Source organism: Anas platyrhynchos, chromosome 2, assembly GCF_047663525.1.
Source record: "Anas platyrhynchos isolate ZD024472 breed Pekin duck chromosome 2, IASCAAS_PekinDuck_T2T, whole genome shotgun sequence".
NCBI lineage: Eukaryota > Metazoa > Chordata > Aves > Anseriformes > Anatidae > Anas > Anas platyrhynchos.
Genome location: NC_092588.1, coordinates 139,019,542 through 139,035,475, shown reverse-complemented (window position 1 = coordinate 139,035,475; position 15,934 = coordinate 139,019,542). Strand labels below are relative to the sequence as shown.

The 15,934-nt window shown below is 37.5% G+C and overlaps 1 protein-coding gene across 11 annotated transcripts in view; it reads right to left on the bottom strand.

Annotated features, from left to right (window-relative positions):
- Nucleotides 1-15,934, bottom strand: part of CACNB2 (calcium voltage-gated channel auxiliary subunit beta 2) — a 247,078-nt gene that overhangs the window by 68,431 nt on the left and 162,713 nt on the right. For all 11 annotated transcript variants that reach the window (XM_027450665.3, XM_027450666.3, XM_027450663.3 and 8 more), the window contains one exon: nt 15,563-15,682. In XM_027450665.3, coding sequence (XP_027306466.1) covers nt 15,563-15,682 — 120 coding nt within the window. The remainder of the gene's footprint in view (nt 1-15,562; nt 15,683-15,934) is intronic.

Sequence of the window (15,934 nt, the reverse complement as noted above, 5' to 3'; positions counted from 1 at the left end):
CATTCCATTCTACCTCTATACACCAAACATTAAAACTATACCACCTTAAAATATGGGAAAGCTAAGCTTTTGTGATTTTTCATCAGCACAAAAGAGCATTGTCATTTAAAAGCTATCAACTATAGATATGGCCTTTTCCATTTGATAGTCCTACGGGCAGTTCCATTTACCGGTATTATGCATACCTTGAAGTCTTTGCCATCATAAGGCACTAACTGGAGAGGAGGAGATGTTTCAACTTTAAGCAAGAAAGCAAAGAAAGAAAGAAACCAACCAACAAAATACTGAAGCAACAGTAACATGACACTCAGACACTGTGGAACACTGGTTATCTTCAAGGAAAGAAGTATCTGACATTAGAAGACTTTAAAACAGCTGAACTTCCACAAACTATAAAAATAAATAATATAAATAGAAATCTATTCACAACTTCAAAATCTTGAAGAAGCTACCAAGTTCTTGAGAAACATCCAAAGTGGATTTTGAACACATTTGGTATTAAGTGGATGGTACATAATGAAAGAGAGGTGCCAAATCAGGACCACAGGGCTTTCATCATTTTGAAGCTTCCATGTTTTAGCATGAGAGAATAACTCAACTGTGACTTATTCTCTCACAGTTATTATTGCTCACAAATGTGAGCAATATTGCCAATGTCACCACTGATTCCCTGTTTTAAAAATGACCAGAAGAACAACTGCAAGCATGGCAGGGGGACAACTCAGTAATACATGTAATCATGTAAGAGTCTTTGTCAATCTTGAAGAACAAGTTTAGTAAAGAAAAAACAGCTGCATCTCACCCTGTTTATACAGTACATTGACATAAGGGATACAGGATTGCCAGAAAATGTTATCCAAGGTACTAAGCAAAAGGTAACCATTTTGACATTTTATTTCCACAAGCTACAATATCGATAAGTATTAAAAATCACGAACAAAATAATACAGCATTTTTAAAGATCAGCAGGTAATTACAAGAACATAAGAAGTTTGCAAATGAAATTCAAGAGAAACAAGGCTTGAATGAGAGGGAGGCAGAGTTGTACAGTACATGGGAAGGAATTAAGAGCACTGGTCACTCTGCTTGGCTCTACCCAGATACAGCAAATTCACTTAAAAGTCTCCACTGAATATGTCACATATGTTGCACTAGACATGACCATTAATTCAAACTAGGATATTTTATTTTTGGGAAAAAACAAACAAACAAACAAACAAAAACAAAACAAAACAAAAAACAAACAAACAGGAAAACTACAGATACATACAAAAAAATGGAACACAAAAATCATACATTACAATGCCTACTCATGTTAACCATTCCAGCATGGCAAAAAATGCATGCTCAGAAAGATTTAAGTACCAAAGGAAGATGTGAAAGAAAAAAACAAACAAAGAAAAACAACAAAAACAAAATACTACTTAAAGAACATGAGAATATAGGGAAACAACATGGGGAATAAAGAAATAGCAATCATTCCAAAGGCTAAGGCCAAAAGGCCACTTCATTGACTTCCTGTTTGGTGAGCATGCAGAGTATCCAGAGCCCGCAAAGTCATACATGAATCCTGGAAAATAGGTCCATGCCTTGACAGGGAATCCAGACAAGTGAAAAAAGTTTTAAGACATTTACTGGTGAAATTTAAAGTCTAGATTTCTCTTATGCTATAAAAATGAAACTTGCCATTTCTTTCATGTGAATTCAGCTTCTTTTTTGAAGCTGATTTGACAATTTGCTAGTAAAAACATGAGTGGCCACTTTTAGAGTTCTTCCACAATCAGTGTAGGCTCATTTCTTTACCTGTATCTATCATTTACATACATACATTATAAACGTAATAAATGCCAGCACTGATAGACATTCTGAGCTGATTGGAGTCATTAAAAATAAATTGCTAAATTCTATCTGCTGCCTTCTACTTTAACTAGGCTAAATTTAATGACTAATCCCAGGCTTGAATACAGATTTATATTACAATTTAAAAGTTCAACAGTAAACAAAATATGTTACTCAAAACTGGCTTTCTGCACATGCAGCCTACCTACCACCTTTCCATGTTAGGGAAAGTAGGAGTGATTTAGAGGCCATTTAATATATGACAGATTTTTTTTTTCCCTTCAAGTTCTAGAATAACACTAAAATATATGTTTCTCCTATTCATCCAACTGTGACCCTCAAAAGAAATAATCCTTTAAGCATTATCTATGTGTCACTACATAACTCTATTAAATGTGCTTTGCAATGAAGTCAATCCAATGAATTTTCCTTCTGATTGTGCTGAAATCAGGTTTCAAGGCAGGTGACTGGAAGCAGGACAGTGTCAGTGTGGGTCTAAGTACTACCCACTAGCCACAGCTGACTTCCAGCACACCAGCCTGAGCTGGCTTTTAGCAAGGTTGTTAAAATCTTTGAACTGCTGGTCAGGGAGTGGAAGCAACCTTAATCGTTTCCACCACTAAAAGCAGACTCTAAAAGCTGTTAAAGCTTCTGTTGGTCATCCCAGGAGGGGAGATGCTCAGGAAATGCATGTTGGGACTCAGAAGGGAATAAAAAATGAAAAAGGCATTAGAAATACTTACAGAATGTTCACTGAAAAATTGTGAGATTTTACCTTTTATTTTATTTTACTTCCCAAAATGAAGCAACTTTATGTAATGATAGACAATGCACAGTGAACCGCAAGTATTTAGCATGTTTACATATGATGTCAAACAAGAATTTGGCATCAACAGACACCATAAACACAACTGAACAAAAGCTATTACAAAACACGTACCAATAGACATACAGACAGGTCTACCTACTTTGAAAAATTCAAAGAAGGCAAATGCGTAAAGAAAATATATGAAAAGAATGAGCAAGGCAGAAGTGTTAATACCTTCCATTACAAGTGCATTTTATGCAACAGAGATATGGCAGAGACAGTGGCTATTTTCTCGTATTTTCTTGTCATCTCTTTTTGATGAAGGTCACCCAAAATCAGAATATATGTTTCAGACAGCCTGGCTAGAGACAGTTGACACTCAAAGGGATATTTGGCAATAGCCAAAGTGCAGAAATAAAATCACAGAACAGTTTGGGCTGGAAGAGATCTTAAAGATCACCCAGTTTCAACCCCTTGCCATGGACAGGGACACCTCCCACTAGACCAGGAGCCTGAGCTTCAAAAGAGCCCTGTAACACCCTGCAACACCACCGACCTCACACACCCAACACTCTTTCATAGGATAAACAGTGACTGATGCATTGGAGTGATGAGGACTGATGCTTGTTGCTAAAATACATAGTTTCATAGTTTCATAGCCATCATTTGTCATTTTACAGATATTTAGAGAAGTTTTACTCTCTACACTTGAAATTTCTTTGGGTGTTATTCAACTCACTGCTAAATTTGACAGTGTTATGCAAGAGCATGTGCATCCCCCACCTCTGCAAAAGGTTTTTTTCCTGTGCATATTTGATACTGATTTCACACAGGACCCAGCATGTACTGAAGCTGTTACTGTCCTTAATATAGTTAAAGCAACACACAGCAGCTATTCAGCTGCTGCTAAAAGGAATCATGCACTTAATTTGCTGGATTTTTAACAGCTTCATTTCCTTCTACTGTACTAAAAAACTCAAACCTTATATAAAGCGTGAAAAATCTAAGTCACAAAAATGAGAATGACAATCAAAAAGTAACTGAAAACCTCTTTAGCTGAGCAAAAATCTACAATAAGGAGAACTTAAAGAATACATTTTTATGGTTTAGAATTCTGCAATAAGTGAAAAAAAAAATGCAAAAATATATTTTGACACTCTTAAAGTAATATGTGTGACCACAATGCTGAATTAATTTATATTCTTTGAACAAGATAAATTTGGGTTCTTAAACCTTGAGTAACTGCTTAATTTACCAGTTAAATTCAAACAATATGCTCTGAACTGCCCCAACATGTTATCTGCTATTCCCATTCAAAGTTATTCCACTCAAAAGAGCATCAACAGATTTCAGTAATTTGATAAGACATCCTCCCCCTTTTATTTCCACCTAACTTTCAGCTTGTTAGAAAATGTGTCAACCAAGTTAAAGAAAGAAAGAATGTCAGGACATTCAAAGTAGATGACTTGTTTCTATAAACATATTTTATCCAAGCAGAGTGTCTTTAAAATAAAAGATGGAAAAATGGAAATGAGCAAGAGAGACAAACTGAAGTGTTTGCTATAAATGATGAGAAATGGAATCCAACCCATTTCTCCAATATTTCTAATAAATACTGAGATATTTCTTAGACCTGAATTTGAGGTGGCCTCAGTGCATTTTCTTTTCTCTAGCTGCATAAACGCTTGTGTTTATGTTATCACTTAATTTCTTTTACTTCTACTTAAAACATTCAAAACAAAAATACCCATTTTAATAACAAAGAAAACATTTGTAGGTTTTGACATAGAGGTTCTTGAATTAGTTCTAGTTTACAGAAGGTCATGAAAAGAAGTGAGTTTATTGATGAAAGTCAAGATTTGAAATAGTATATTTTACAATTTCTATAGAAATTATAGAGCTTGATGCTATGATTGTTTAGAAAGATAAACAATATAAATATACAATACCATAGCAATACTGTCACCGAACACCCCATATGACCATGTAAATGATCCATCTCAGAAAAATATGCTTGATGCAACATCGCAAAGAAACTGATTTAAAACATGAAGAAATTTTGTTTTACATATGAGCATATGAAATCTGACAGTATCAGTAAGGAATTAATTGTTACTTTTCAGAAAGAGAACTATTTCCTGTGTCCACAATTATTACTATTATACTAAATTATACTACTGATGCACAGTATGATGAATTTTAGTTTTTTCAAACATTTGAGGATAAGATAATGTTATGGCATATTCAGCAGCTTTTCATCTTGGCAATTCCAGCCTCTTATAAAGGAGTTTGCTTTTGTGCGCATGGTTTATTACATCTAGTGCCTTTTTTTTTCTTTTCTTTTTTTTTTTCCCCCCTCCTGATAAAAGACCACTGTGGTGAGAGCTTCAAATCAGGATTAAAACATACAGGGAAAATCTGTGGGAAGTCATGTACCAAGACACGTATTCACTGTGCCTAGAATTAATGATCGTGGCTTCGAGACCCAAGTCATGAATAAACAGAAATCAGTCTCTCTGCAGTGACATGAAAGATGCATGCAGAACGGCATGCATGTTATATGTTCCAACTGTTGATTTATATTTGTCTGGGCTCCTGTCATCAGCTGAACGGTTTTTGTTTTGTTTGTTTTGTTTTTTCCAATTGTTGTCACATGGAGCTTTCAGTCTCGGTCCACATTCCCATGCTACTGCACATTGCTGCCTGTGAGGCTACATCGTGGTCAGCTGACCATCAGTGTGGTCTACTGACACAACTATGAAATAACACTACTGAAATAAATGATCAGAGCAGCTGCTGAACTGAAACTTCTTAGGCTAATATTTTGGAACCAAAGATGCTGTCATAAAACCACATTGACAGAGACAAAGCACGACCAAAAAGTGTGATGGGAAGACAGTCAAGTCTGAGAAATGCAAAATAAAATTGAGTCTCCCAAATCTGAACATTGGTCAAGAACGTCAATGCTCAATTCTTTCCATCTCCTCCTTTCATCAGATCTTCAAATTGAAGCACAGAACAAATCTGCATGAATCAATCCACATTATGTCCATATTTCTTTCCAAAAAATATTTTGCCTTGTTTGCACATCACTCATTCTCAGGCCTGCAACTCAGTTACAGGCTTTCTAGTGAAACTCAGTTTGAGAGCTTGCCTTGAAGCTTTTACTCAGCACTAAGCCAAATTCCAAGATGAGCTATTGCTCTGGAAGATTTTATGTTGAGGGAGTTTAAAAGTAGGAGTAGGGAATCTGTCCCTCTGTGAGTTCACACATGCACAACACATCTATGGCAGCACAGCTCCACAGTTTTACCCTTGCAAGGAGGCACCAACCTCCTTTGTCACAGGCTTTTGGAGCCATCCCATTCCTAAAGTCACTCCCAGCAGAACAGGAACAAACACTGGAAACACAACTCTTCCTCACCCTCCTGTCAGGGAACCAAGGATAAGGACTCTGACTAACTCTACTGTGCAACACCCAAGATGGTTGGAATGGACTATTTGCTGCAAATCTCTCTTCTGGAGTAAAGGAGTTTTGAGAGTGGTTAGAGATGTCTAACTGTCTTTGAGTAGGTACTTATTATTATCTGAAAACTACGAAGTGGTGCGGCAATACTGCCCATCATCCAATAGATGGGGAGCTCTGTCAGTAGTCCTTCAGCAGCTTATGATGACACATAGTGTAGCCAGCGGGACCAGGGAGGTGATTATCCCCTTGTACTCAGCCCTGGTGAGGCTGCACCTCAAGTACTGTGTTCAGTTTTGTGCCCCTCACTACAGGAAAGACATCGAGGCCCTGGAACATGTCCAGACAAGGGCTATGAAGCTGGTAAAGGACCTGGAGCATACGTTTTATGGGGAGTGCCTGAGAAAACTGGGGTTGTTCAGTCTGGAGAAGATGAGGCTCAGGGGAGGCCTTATTGCTCTCTATATCTTACTGAAAGGAAGGTGTTGGGAGCTGGGGGTCCGCCTCTTCTCACAGGTAACTAGCGGGAACTAGAGGGACTAGAGGGAATAGCCTCAAGTTGTTCCAGGAGAGGTTTAGGCTGGAAATTAGGAGAAATTTCTTCTCAGAAAGAGTGGTTAGATGTTAGAACTGTTTAACCAGGGAGGTGGTGGAGTCACCATTGCTGGGGGCAATTAAGGAAAGGTTGGATGCGGTACTCAGGGACATGGTTTAGTATGCAATATTGGTGGTAGTTGGACCAGATGATCTCGGAGGGCTTTTCCAATCTCTATGATTCTATGCTCCTTGATCCTGCATTTGACAACTCAAGTGCCAGGAGAGGCAACAAGACAAGGTAGGTCCATGCTTAGCCCCACCAGACAGGGGGCAGCCACACAAGTTCAAGTCCACGGAGCACACGAGACTTGCTGTTAAGGGCAGAAAATATCAAGCAATACCACAGTTGCTGGATTAACACCGGGGGAGAACTAAAGAAAGTATGTTCTTTTGTGTATGAGTCATTTGACTTGCTGCAAAAAAAAGGGAGTAAGGAGTCAAAATAATGAAAAAAAAAAACCACCAACAAACTGTGATAAATGTAGTGAGCTTCCTTACAGCTCCTCTGGGAGGGATACTTTCAACTGTAATTTGACTATTATTGAAAGTCAGAAATGTATTTCCCTTCCCAATTACTGCCATTTATTACTGATGATTACTAAAAGCAACATGTACAGCTGAGTCTCAAGATGGCAGGTACTCAGCATTTCTCCTCATTTTTATTTCAGTCAGGAAGCATCTCTTTCATGACAGACAGAGCTGACCTGGAGTTATAGGAACCCCAAGTGCTTTTGTTCATCCATTTCATTTCAAGTGAAATATTAGAAGCCAGCAGCATTTTAAAACTCAATTTACAAATAATTGGCAGAAAAGATGGAGTCAAAAAGCAGCAAGCGCATCTCTTCCCTTACTTCAACATTCTGACATCTCTAGTCAAAATAATCAAAGCAGCTGCAGCTTGAGCCTTCATCTTCCCTTTAAAGATGTTTTTTGCCTTCACTTTTCCTTCAGTCACTGAAAAAAGGACAGTTTGCAGATCAATAACACAAGAATACTTGAAAAATAAAAACCCAAACCAGGGGGTGGATCCCTGCTTTCCATACTCGTCAAATGCCGATCAGTTCAAAGTACTGCAAACAAGGCTGGAGTTTCATACTGTATTTTGGATTCCAAATATAATAAACAGCAGGTCACCTTGAAAATAGGCATCTACCCGATAAAACTCCCAAAAAAAGAATAAATGACAATCTTGTTGATATGTATTTCAGTCATACATTTATCTTAAATATTGTAATTTGTCACTGATGTACAATAGTATGATATTTTTCCAGGAACAAAAAGAACAAATTTTATGATCATAAGAAAAAAATGGTTTAATTGTTTGCAGGGAAAGAGAATTTTGTAAGAGTTAGAAAGAAGCAAGAAAAGAGTCTCATCTCTAAGAATAATAAAGAAACCAGAAATTCATTATTTCATGCCAATTGTTGGAGGCAACTGAAAGAATAAAAAAGTAATATAACAATTACAGCGTGGTAAAATTTTCCTGATATGGACAGGGAGGAGACCAGGTACAGTACAGCTGGATATTGTAAAGAAGATGAAAATGGAAGAAATCATAGTATTCTCTCGACCACTATCAGTAACACATTAGTTGTCTGCACAGCTGTATTGATCATCATTGTACCACGTTTTAAAACTTAGGTAGCATTTGCACATGTGATGCTATCAATAATGCTGGATTTAAAATAAAAAATATCCTGGATGAAATTATCATCTCCTCCTTGCTAACTATATAAAGAACGGTTTTCAAGAAAAATGAGTGCAACAATTAATATTTCAGTGGATATCTTTCTCAGATAAAGCTAGAGAATACCACCTAGAAGTTATTTAAGATTTCATATCAGATCCAATAAAAGTATTTGATTGCCAGGTGAATATGACATCCCAGAGGAAAATGTCAATGCAGGATTGGAGGTACAGAGAAGGTGTTCTGAGGTTTGTATAGGCTCCACAAGTGAATGTTAGGGTAAGTTTATGCCATGTCTGTGTGTTTTTTGTTATTGTTGTTGTTTTTCTCTCTCTCTAGGGTATGCACTGGTTTTACATAGAATATAGAAGAAAAGATGACAGGAAAACAACCAGAAGTTCTTCATTGGGGCCTTCTCTGAATCTTCAAATGTTTTTGATGAATTTTTGTCATACTATGAATAATGCGGAAACCAGACACTGTTCACAGTTCAAGCTGAGTCTTGCACTTAAAATGTTCCTAACCTGGGAATACATCTTCCTCCCAGGTATCATTGGTTTACTTTGGGCACCTACTGATTTTCTCTTTAGGTTTTACACAGCCAACAACTAGTTTATGTAATTAAAGTTTCCCAAGAAAACACTTTTGAATTAGCATCTGATGTCAGTCTAATTTTGTACCAAAACACTCTACTGCTACCTATAGTTAGAACTCATTGGCATCTTATGTATAATGTTATAAAACAAGATGTAATTGTGAAGAAACAAAAAACACAACAAAACTTATTTTTCAACCTTCTAACCATTTTTTCCCCTGATTAAGCATAAAAACAGAAATAGATAATTCTCTCCCCACGCCCACAAAAACTTTTTTTTTTTTTTTTTTTTTTAAGAGGAGGAAGGGGAGATTCGACAGATCTTTGCCAAGGACTCCAGAACCATATCTGGGGGCTGAAAAATGTGCACTTTGGCTAGGTTAGACAACTAAAGTTTTTGTTTTCTGCCACTGTACTATTCTCCAAGACACAGAACCTCATCATTTCCAGCAGTGCAAGCTGGGGCACCTCTGCATGGTGATCTACCTGCAGCTACACTCAAGTCCTTTCTCCATCTCATTCCTGCTCCCATAAATCCCCTGGCAGTCCCTTGTCAGCTTTGATTACAGGAAAACTTTGTTCTCTGATAAAACACTTCTACTTCATCAGAAGTTTACCCTTTAGTACAACAGTCCTCCTTGTGTACAAAAGAAATACTTTATAATTGAAAGTTACCAACTGTAGAATACGGCCAACTCAAGTCACCTGTTCTGTTTACCTACTACATGCAAAAATATATACACACATGTATTTGTACATGAATATATAAAATGCAAAAATATATGTATAAGTTTATACAGCTCCTATAAGGCTGCATCAATAATGCCTAACTTGAATATATTTTATATGTACATACTTTTTAAAAGTAGTTTTTAAAAGATAAAAGACAAAAGATAAAATCTCCAGATAGATTTTACATTAAGCTGGAGCTGAAGTATGAAATACACATCACTCATTTAGAGTAAAAAAGACAAAATTATATAAATTGTCCCAAAAATAGATAATACAGATACAAGATCTCAACATTTATCTTAAGGTGATTACACACATTTTAGTTACCTTTAACAATGGCCTATGTCTTGCAATCTTATTTTCCCCTCTATTTTTGAGACAGTAATCTCTAAGTAAAAAAGGCATATGTTAACTTCTCAAAAACAAACAAACAAACAATGGCATGAGATAGCTGGACCATCTGCTGAGAAGAGTCAAGTTCTGGAATATGGCATACTGTCTGAGATGTAAGTCAGACACTAATATAAACCTCAAGAGAGTTAATGAACCAGGTAATATATGTCTTAATTGGAAATTACTTTGCTTAGAACCACCAGCAGCATCTACCTACATCTATGTCAGCAGAACCGCTCAGCTTTGTGCCAGCCTGAACAGCATGCAAAGGCATATCTTAATTCCTCCTTTCCCACGCCTCATCAAACACACTCACTCTGCACCAGCCACAGATAGCATCCCCAAATCCACTTCTCATCCTCTCCTATGATTCCCACAACAAACCTGTGCAGCCTCTGCTGAGGCACACACCAGCATCTGGCCCCACACCTGGAACCCCTGGTCACAGCCACTTGAACCACACCAAGGGCTGGTCCAAGCATCCTTACTTAAGAGAGCAGGAGTGTGCGAAAGCAGGTGAACTGCTGGCAGAGAGCTATGAGCTATACTTGTCTCAGGACTTTCTTAGAACTGTCTCTGTTCCTCAGAGACAATCCATCTCTTTCTGTTGATTATTCAAGGAGCTGCAGGATACTAAAAGATCTATCTCAAGTTAGGTATCTAAATTTAGGCTGCATTAATGTATCACCGCACTTTTTTCCCTACTCAGCCTCAAGAAGCAGAAGAGGAAAGGATACTTATGAAACAGATTCGATCACTCTGTAATCACAGTATGAATGGGATGTGACAGATGTTTTTTAGAGACTGTACTATTTCTGGAGCACTTGGTTCCAGGTTACATGAGACCCCACTGGAAGAAACTATTCTAGTCCCCAAAACAATGCAGTCAAACAGTGAGAATGGATAAAACGTTCAGGGAAATAATCCCCACAATGACAGGCACTTATGTAAAACAAGCTTATGCACTGAAGTTGAAGAAAAAAATAGGTCAGGAACAGAGACAAAAAGAAAACTATAGGTCACAGACAGCAGTGTAAAGAGAACCGCTTGATGCCCCAGTGTCACAATCTTAAGAAAAAGTAGCAGAAATGACTGAAGAAAATGAAGAAGAAAAAAATAAAATTGATCCAGCAATGCAGAACTCGCCCCCAGCTAAGCAACAACCAGATTTGCAACTGTACTTTTAGATCAACAACTCATTTATTCCCAGCTAGACTACTGTGCCAGCTCACATGTAATCCCAGCTACTCTGATACGCAACATTAGCTGTCTAAATGATAACATGCAGTGGAAGTATTCTAAAACAAAATGGCAAATGAGAAGAAATCAATGAAGAAATATTACCATACACAACAGCTGACACAAAGCACTACCCTATGTTGCTATGGCTTTGGATGCTGTTCAGCACCACAGCGTCCTCATAATTAAGAGAGAATGGAAAGGGTCTCCATGCTGTAACATGCTGACATAATATAAGGACACACATCAAGATGATGGGCACTTCTGGTCTGTCAAAAGTGCTACTGCAGCTTAAGTAGACATACCTTAACTAGCTTTGCAGCTGCCTGCTAGCAGCGTGGGGTCATTCAGAGGCTGTGAAACCTGCCTGAGAGTGAATAAATACTTAAATAACTAGTCTTGGCACACTGCACTGGATAATTACATCTGACAATCTTTTTCATGCCTTCAGCCTTGCAGGGATATGTAGGCATTATCCCAGCCTGCTAGATATTTCAAAGCAATGGTCCCCAAACCATGCATGGGGCAATGTGTCGCACATTAAGATGTTGCGCTATTACAGTCACAAGCCCTCACAACTAATACAGCACACATCAAGAAAGCAACATGTCAGCTTTCATTGTTGCTCTGTATTTTTGCCTAAAAGTCAGCAAAGGGATACCTGGTACCAAAATTTTAGTGGTTCACAGTCCTAGTGTAAAAATGATCAAAATTAACTTTTAAACCAGGGTTATGTATATTTCAAGTTTTTACAAACTCCTAAAAGGATGCCGGCAGTAGAGTAGTTGGTGGCTTGCAAACAAAGCAGAGTTGAAAGGAACTGAGATTTCCTATTCTGGACACAATTACTGACTGTAGAAATGACCATTTTAAAAAATATAATCACTAAAAGCAACTAGCGTCATCAGGCTAACTTATTTTTTGACTTAGCAATGCATAAGATCCTAATTTTTATGTAAGCATGAAATTTGGAAAGAGCATCAGAAGAAGTCCTTAGATCACAGCATCGTTAGGGTGCCGTCATCAGCCACAGCACAGATCTACTTTAACCTAGCACTCACAATACAGACTGGAGTCCACACCAAAATAAATAAATAAATAAATAATCCACCTTTCAGAATTTGCATTGTAAAACTGTTCTAACCAACAATGTTTTATCTTCAGGCTTAACAGCTTCATTTGGAGAATTGTTTCCCCTGGGAATAGCTGCTGGCCCACAGGTACCCTCATCTGTTGCCTCTTCATTTTCCATCCCTGGATGATGCCATAGATGCATCGTGCCCCCCGCTTCCTTACAGTAAATCTCATGCCAAAGTGAGTCAGCAAAATCTGCTTAACCATTTTCTAGAGAAGCAATGCTTTTAAAAATCCAGGTGCCAGAAGGCGTATTTTCTTACAGTCTTTTTAGTTTTTATTTGTTTTATTTATTACCCTATCTGGGTACATATTGGATGTGATATTAGAATACAGAAAAAGCCAAAATTAAAAACCCTACAATCTGCCTAACAATTTGCCATTGTGTGCTTTATTAGTATAGTTTTCCTCTACAGTTTAGGTGTTTTCCTTAGCTGTAAGAAAGGAAAATGGATGTCATTAAAGTGTTTTCACCGAGTGCGTGACACAGTTCAACAGGTTTTTTTTTTTTAATCTACCCTTAATTCACTATCATTTTCTCTCCACTGCTGCATTATTCATGTATGTCAGCCTTTTCTAATTCCTGTGACAAACAGAATTATAATGACTTTATTTAGGATCAACACTTCCACTCATAGTATTAAAAGGTGAAAAGTTAAAGCAGCTGTGTCACTTGGCTCTGCCTGATAGCTGGTGCTGGTGATGGCGAGGCAGCCAGGGAGCCGCTGCCTGCGGGGAACAAGTCTGGGTGCACACAGGAGCCAGGCAGCGCCAGCAGAAGTTACTGCTCCATTGATTTCACCGTGTTTCAGGGAGGTGAAGAATTGAATCACCAGCAAAGACAGAAAAGCACACCCTATAATATTTCAGAGCTACTGGGTTAGGTTTAATTTAAGTCTTTTAAAACATTTATTTCAAATGAAACTGACAAATAGGTGTAACATTTCATTTAATATTATTAAATATTAGTATTTACACTATATTTTGCATGGCAATAGCCATTAAATAAAATTATTTCCATGCATTATAGCCTGAAATGTTTTTATTTTATTTTTTAACACTTGGCTTAAGGAACAAAACTGCTCATACAGTTTGAGCTTTAATCTATTTCAAAACACAAGAGTTTTAAATTATTCATTTTGTGTTTTATATACTGCTAGAACTACCCATTGTTATAGCAGGCTCATTTTGGCAGTTGCCTTTGCTACTTTGACTGTTCACAAGTTGTCTTATAGTCTCAGACGGTGTTAGACCTAGAGACTGTATCTTATGCCAGCTGGAGTGAGAACATTGCCTTGATGTATAGAAATACAGTTTTAAAAACTCAGGATCTGGTAGCATTTTTCTCTATGAACTACAATGGCAGCTGTGCTAGAGGTCATGAATATTACATAAGGGCTGTCCATGCATTCAAGCCAGCATCAGTAAGCCAAATTCCCATAGCAACACTCGCATAGATTTACTCATCACTGAGATGCATCAGTTCAGCAGTAAGTGCTGTAGTGCTACCCTGATTAGTCTGCAGGATATTATTACTTCAACTCTTCTTTTAAAGATTGTGCATTTACTGATAAAATTCCACATTTAACCCAAATTTCAGAGCAGTCTTTATCATTTTTCCTAACAGGAAAAAAAATTAAACTAACTAAAAGCAATCCTGATTGCAATTAGCAATAGCTGTGGGATACAAGGTGGAAAGGGAAGTAACAGGCTGATTTTGGGGCATTTCTGCTGTACCAATTCCAGGGCAGCAGGACCCGACTTCAAAGAGATGTTCAGCATCTCCTGTGGTTGGCAAGTTCCAGCAGCACATCAAAAAGCTGCATTAGGAACTCTTATCAAATATAGGTCATCAACTACGTTTTCCAAAAAACATCTTCAGCTTCCCTATTCAAGTTGTCTGCTTGTGGATTACACTATTGTTTTATTTATGGAGCTGGCCCTCGCTAAACAATCAGATGAATACCTCAGTGATGTGGACTTCTGAATTTATGAGGAAACCTTGTAAAACAGGTGGCGTAAATGGGCAGAGGCAAAGCTGGCAGCGGAAAAGGAAACAGAATGGGAGATAGATCAGAGATAAGGAAATAAAAAACGAGGCAAAATGGAGGAGGGGAATCGGAGAGAAACACAGAGAACACAAGAGGAAAAAAAGGTACATCTGAGGAGGAATCTCAATAGTGCATTTTAGTATATAAATATGAGAAACGATATTGAAAAACAGATCTTGGAAAACAGCAATGCAGCAAGATTTGACTGGCAGCACACAAAAGGAAAGATCAGAATGAAGTGATAAATGAATAATAACAAACAAGATGAGCCCCATTTTTACAGGTGCAATAATATTTAAATATATAGTACATATGAGAGAAAGACAAGCCCATGCTCTTTCATCGTATTACTGCTAAAAGCCTTACAGTCCTAACTAAACACACAGAAAGAACCTGAAGCACATTTAGCATTTTCTTACTAATCTGTCACTATCTGCCAGGAGTATGGAGTTAGAAGCAGAAATCTTAACAAGTCCTAGAGCATATTACTCACAGGGTCATTTAACACTCAAACTGTAAAGCAAGCCAGTGAAGTCTTCAGAAAAAAAAAAAAAAAATCTTTCCAACAGACTCTATTTACATATGACTTTTAGGGACCAATCCTTTGCTCAAGTGAACAGGATGTTTGAGGGCTGATTTCTAGAACTCTAAGTTTTAAGTGTCATAGGGATCCACAGGCAAACTTGCATGAGCATCTTCAGTAAAAACTCTAAGCTTTGAGCACATGCATTAAAAATTAATAAGTATATTCAGAAAAAAACGCGTACACATTTAAATAAGATTGTTCTTACTGATTATAGTAACTGAATGCCTTTTAGGGCAAATTCAGATTCTAAGTGATTTTTCCTAAAAAAATATAATTCCTACTGTTGTCTGGAAAATCTTTATAACAGGTCTTACAGTGTATGTTAACACATTATAAACATTTGTACCAATAATGGATGAGATGACAGCTCTTTAAAGCAGAACATTTTTTGAATCTTATTCTTTATGAATTTTATAAGGGGAAATAACACCTTACCTTTGCTTTTTCCAGCTGTGCCTGGGCCTGTCGCTCTGCCTCTCTCCGCACTGCTTCCCTGTCTTCTTCCAGAGATACATCTGAATCGGATGGACGGCTGGTGTAGGAGTCCGCCGAACCCTGCACAATGAAAGGAAAAATAATGTCACAAGTCGTTTCAGTGTTCAAAAAAAGCACAAGTGGCTATGCACCTTGCCTTTCCTATTAAATCTGTATCCCTGAAAAGAGAATAACTGCCAAAAAGGGAAAATCACTTAGTAAAATTACATCTAAGTAAATATTTTCTTCTGGACACTTTCCAAAAGTGCAGGTGTCTTCCCCAGTGTTATATTTCCTGCACTATGCCTCTGTTCTTATTCATATGCATTTTAG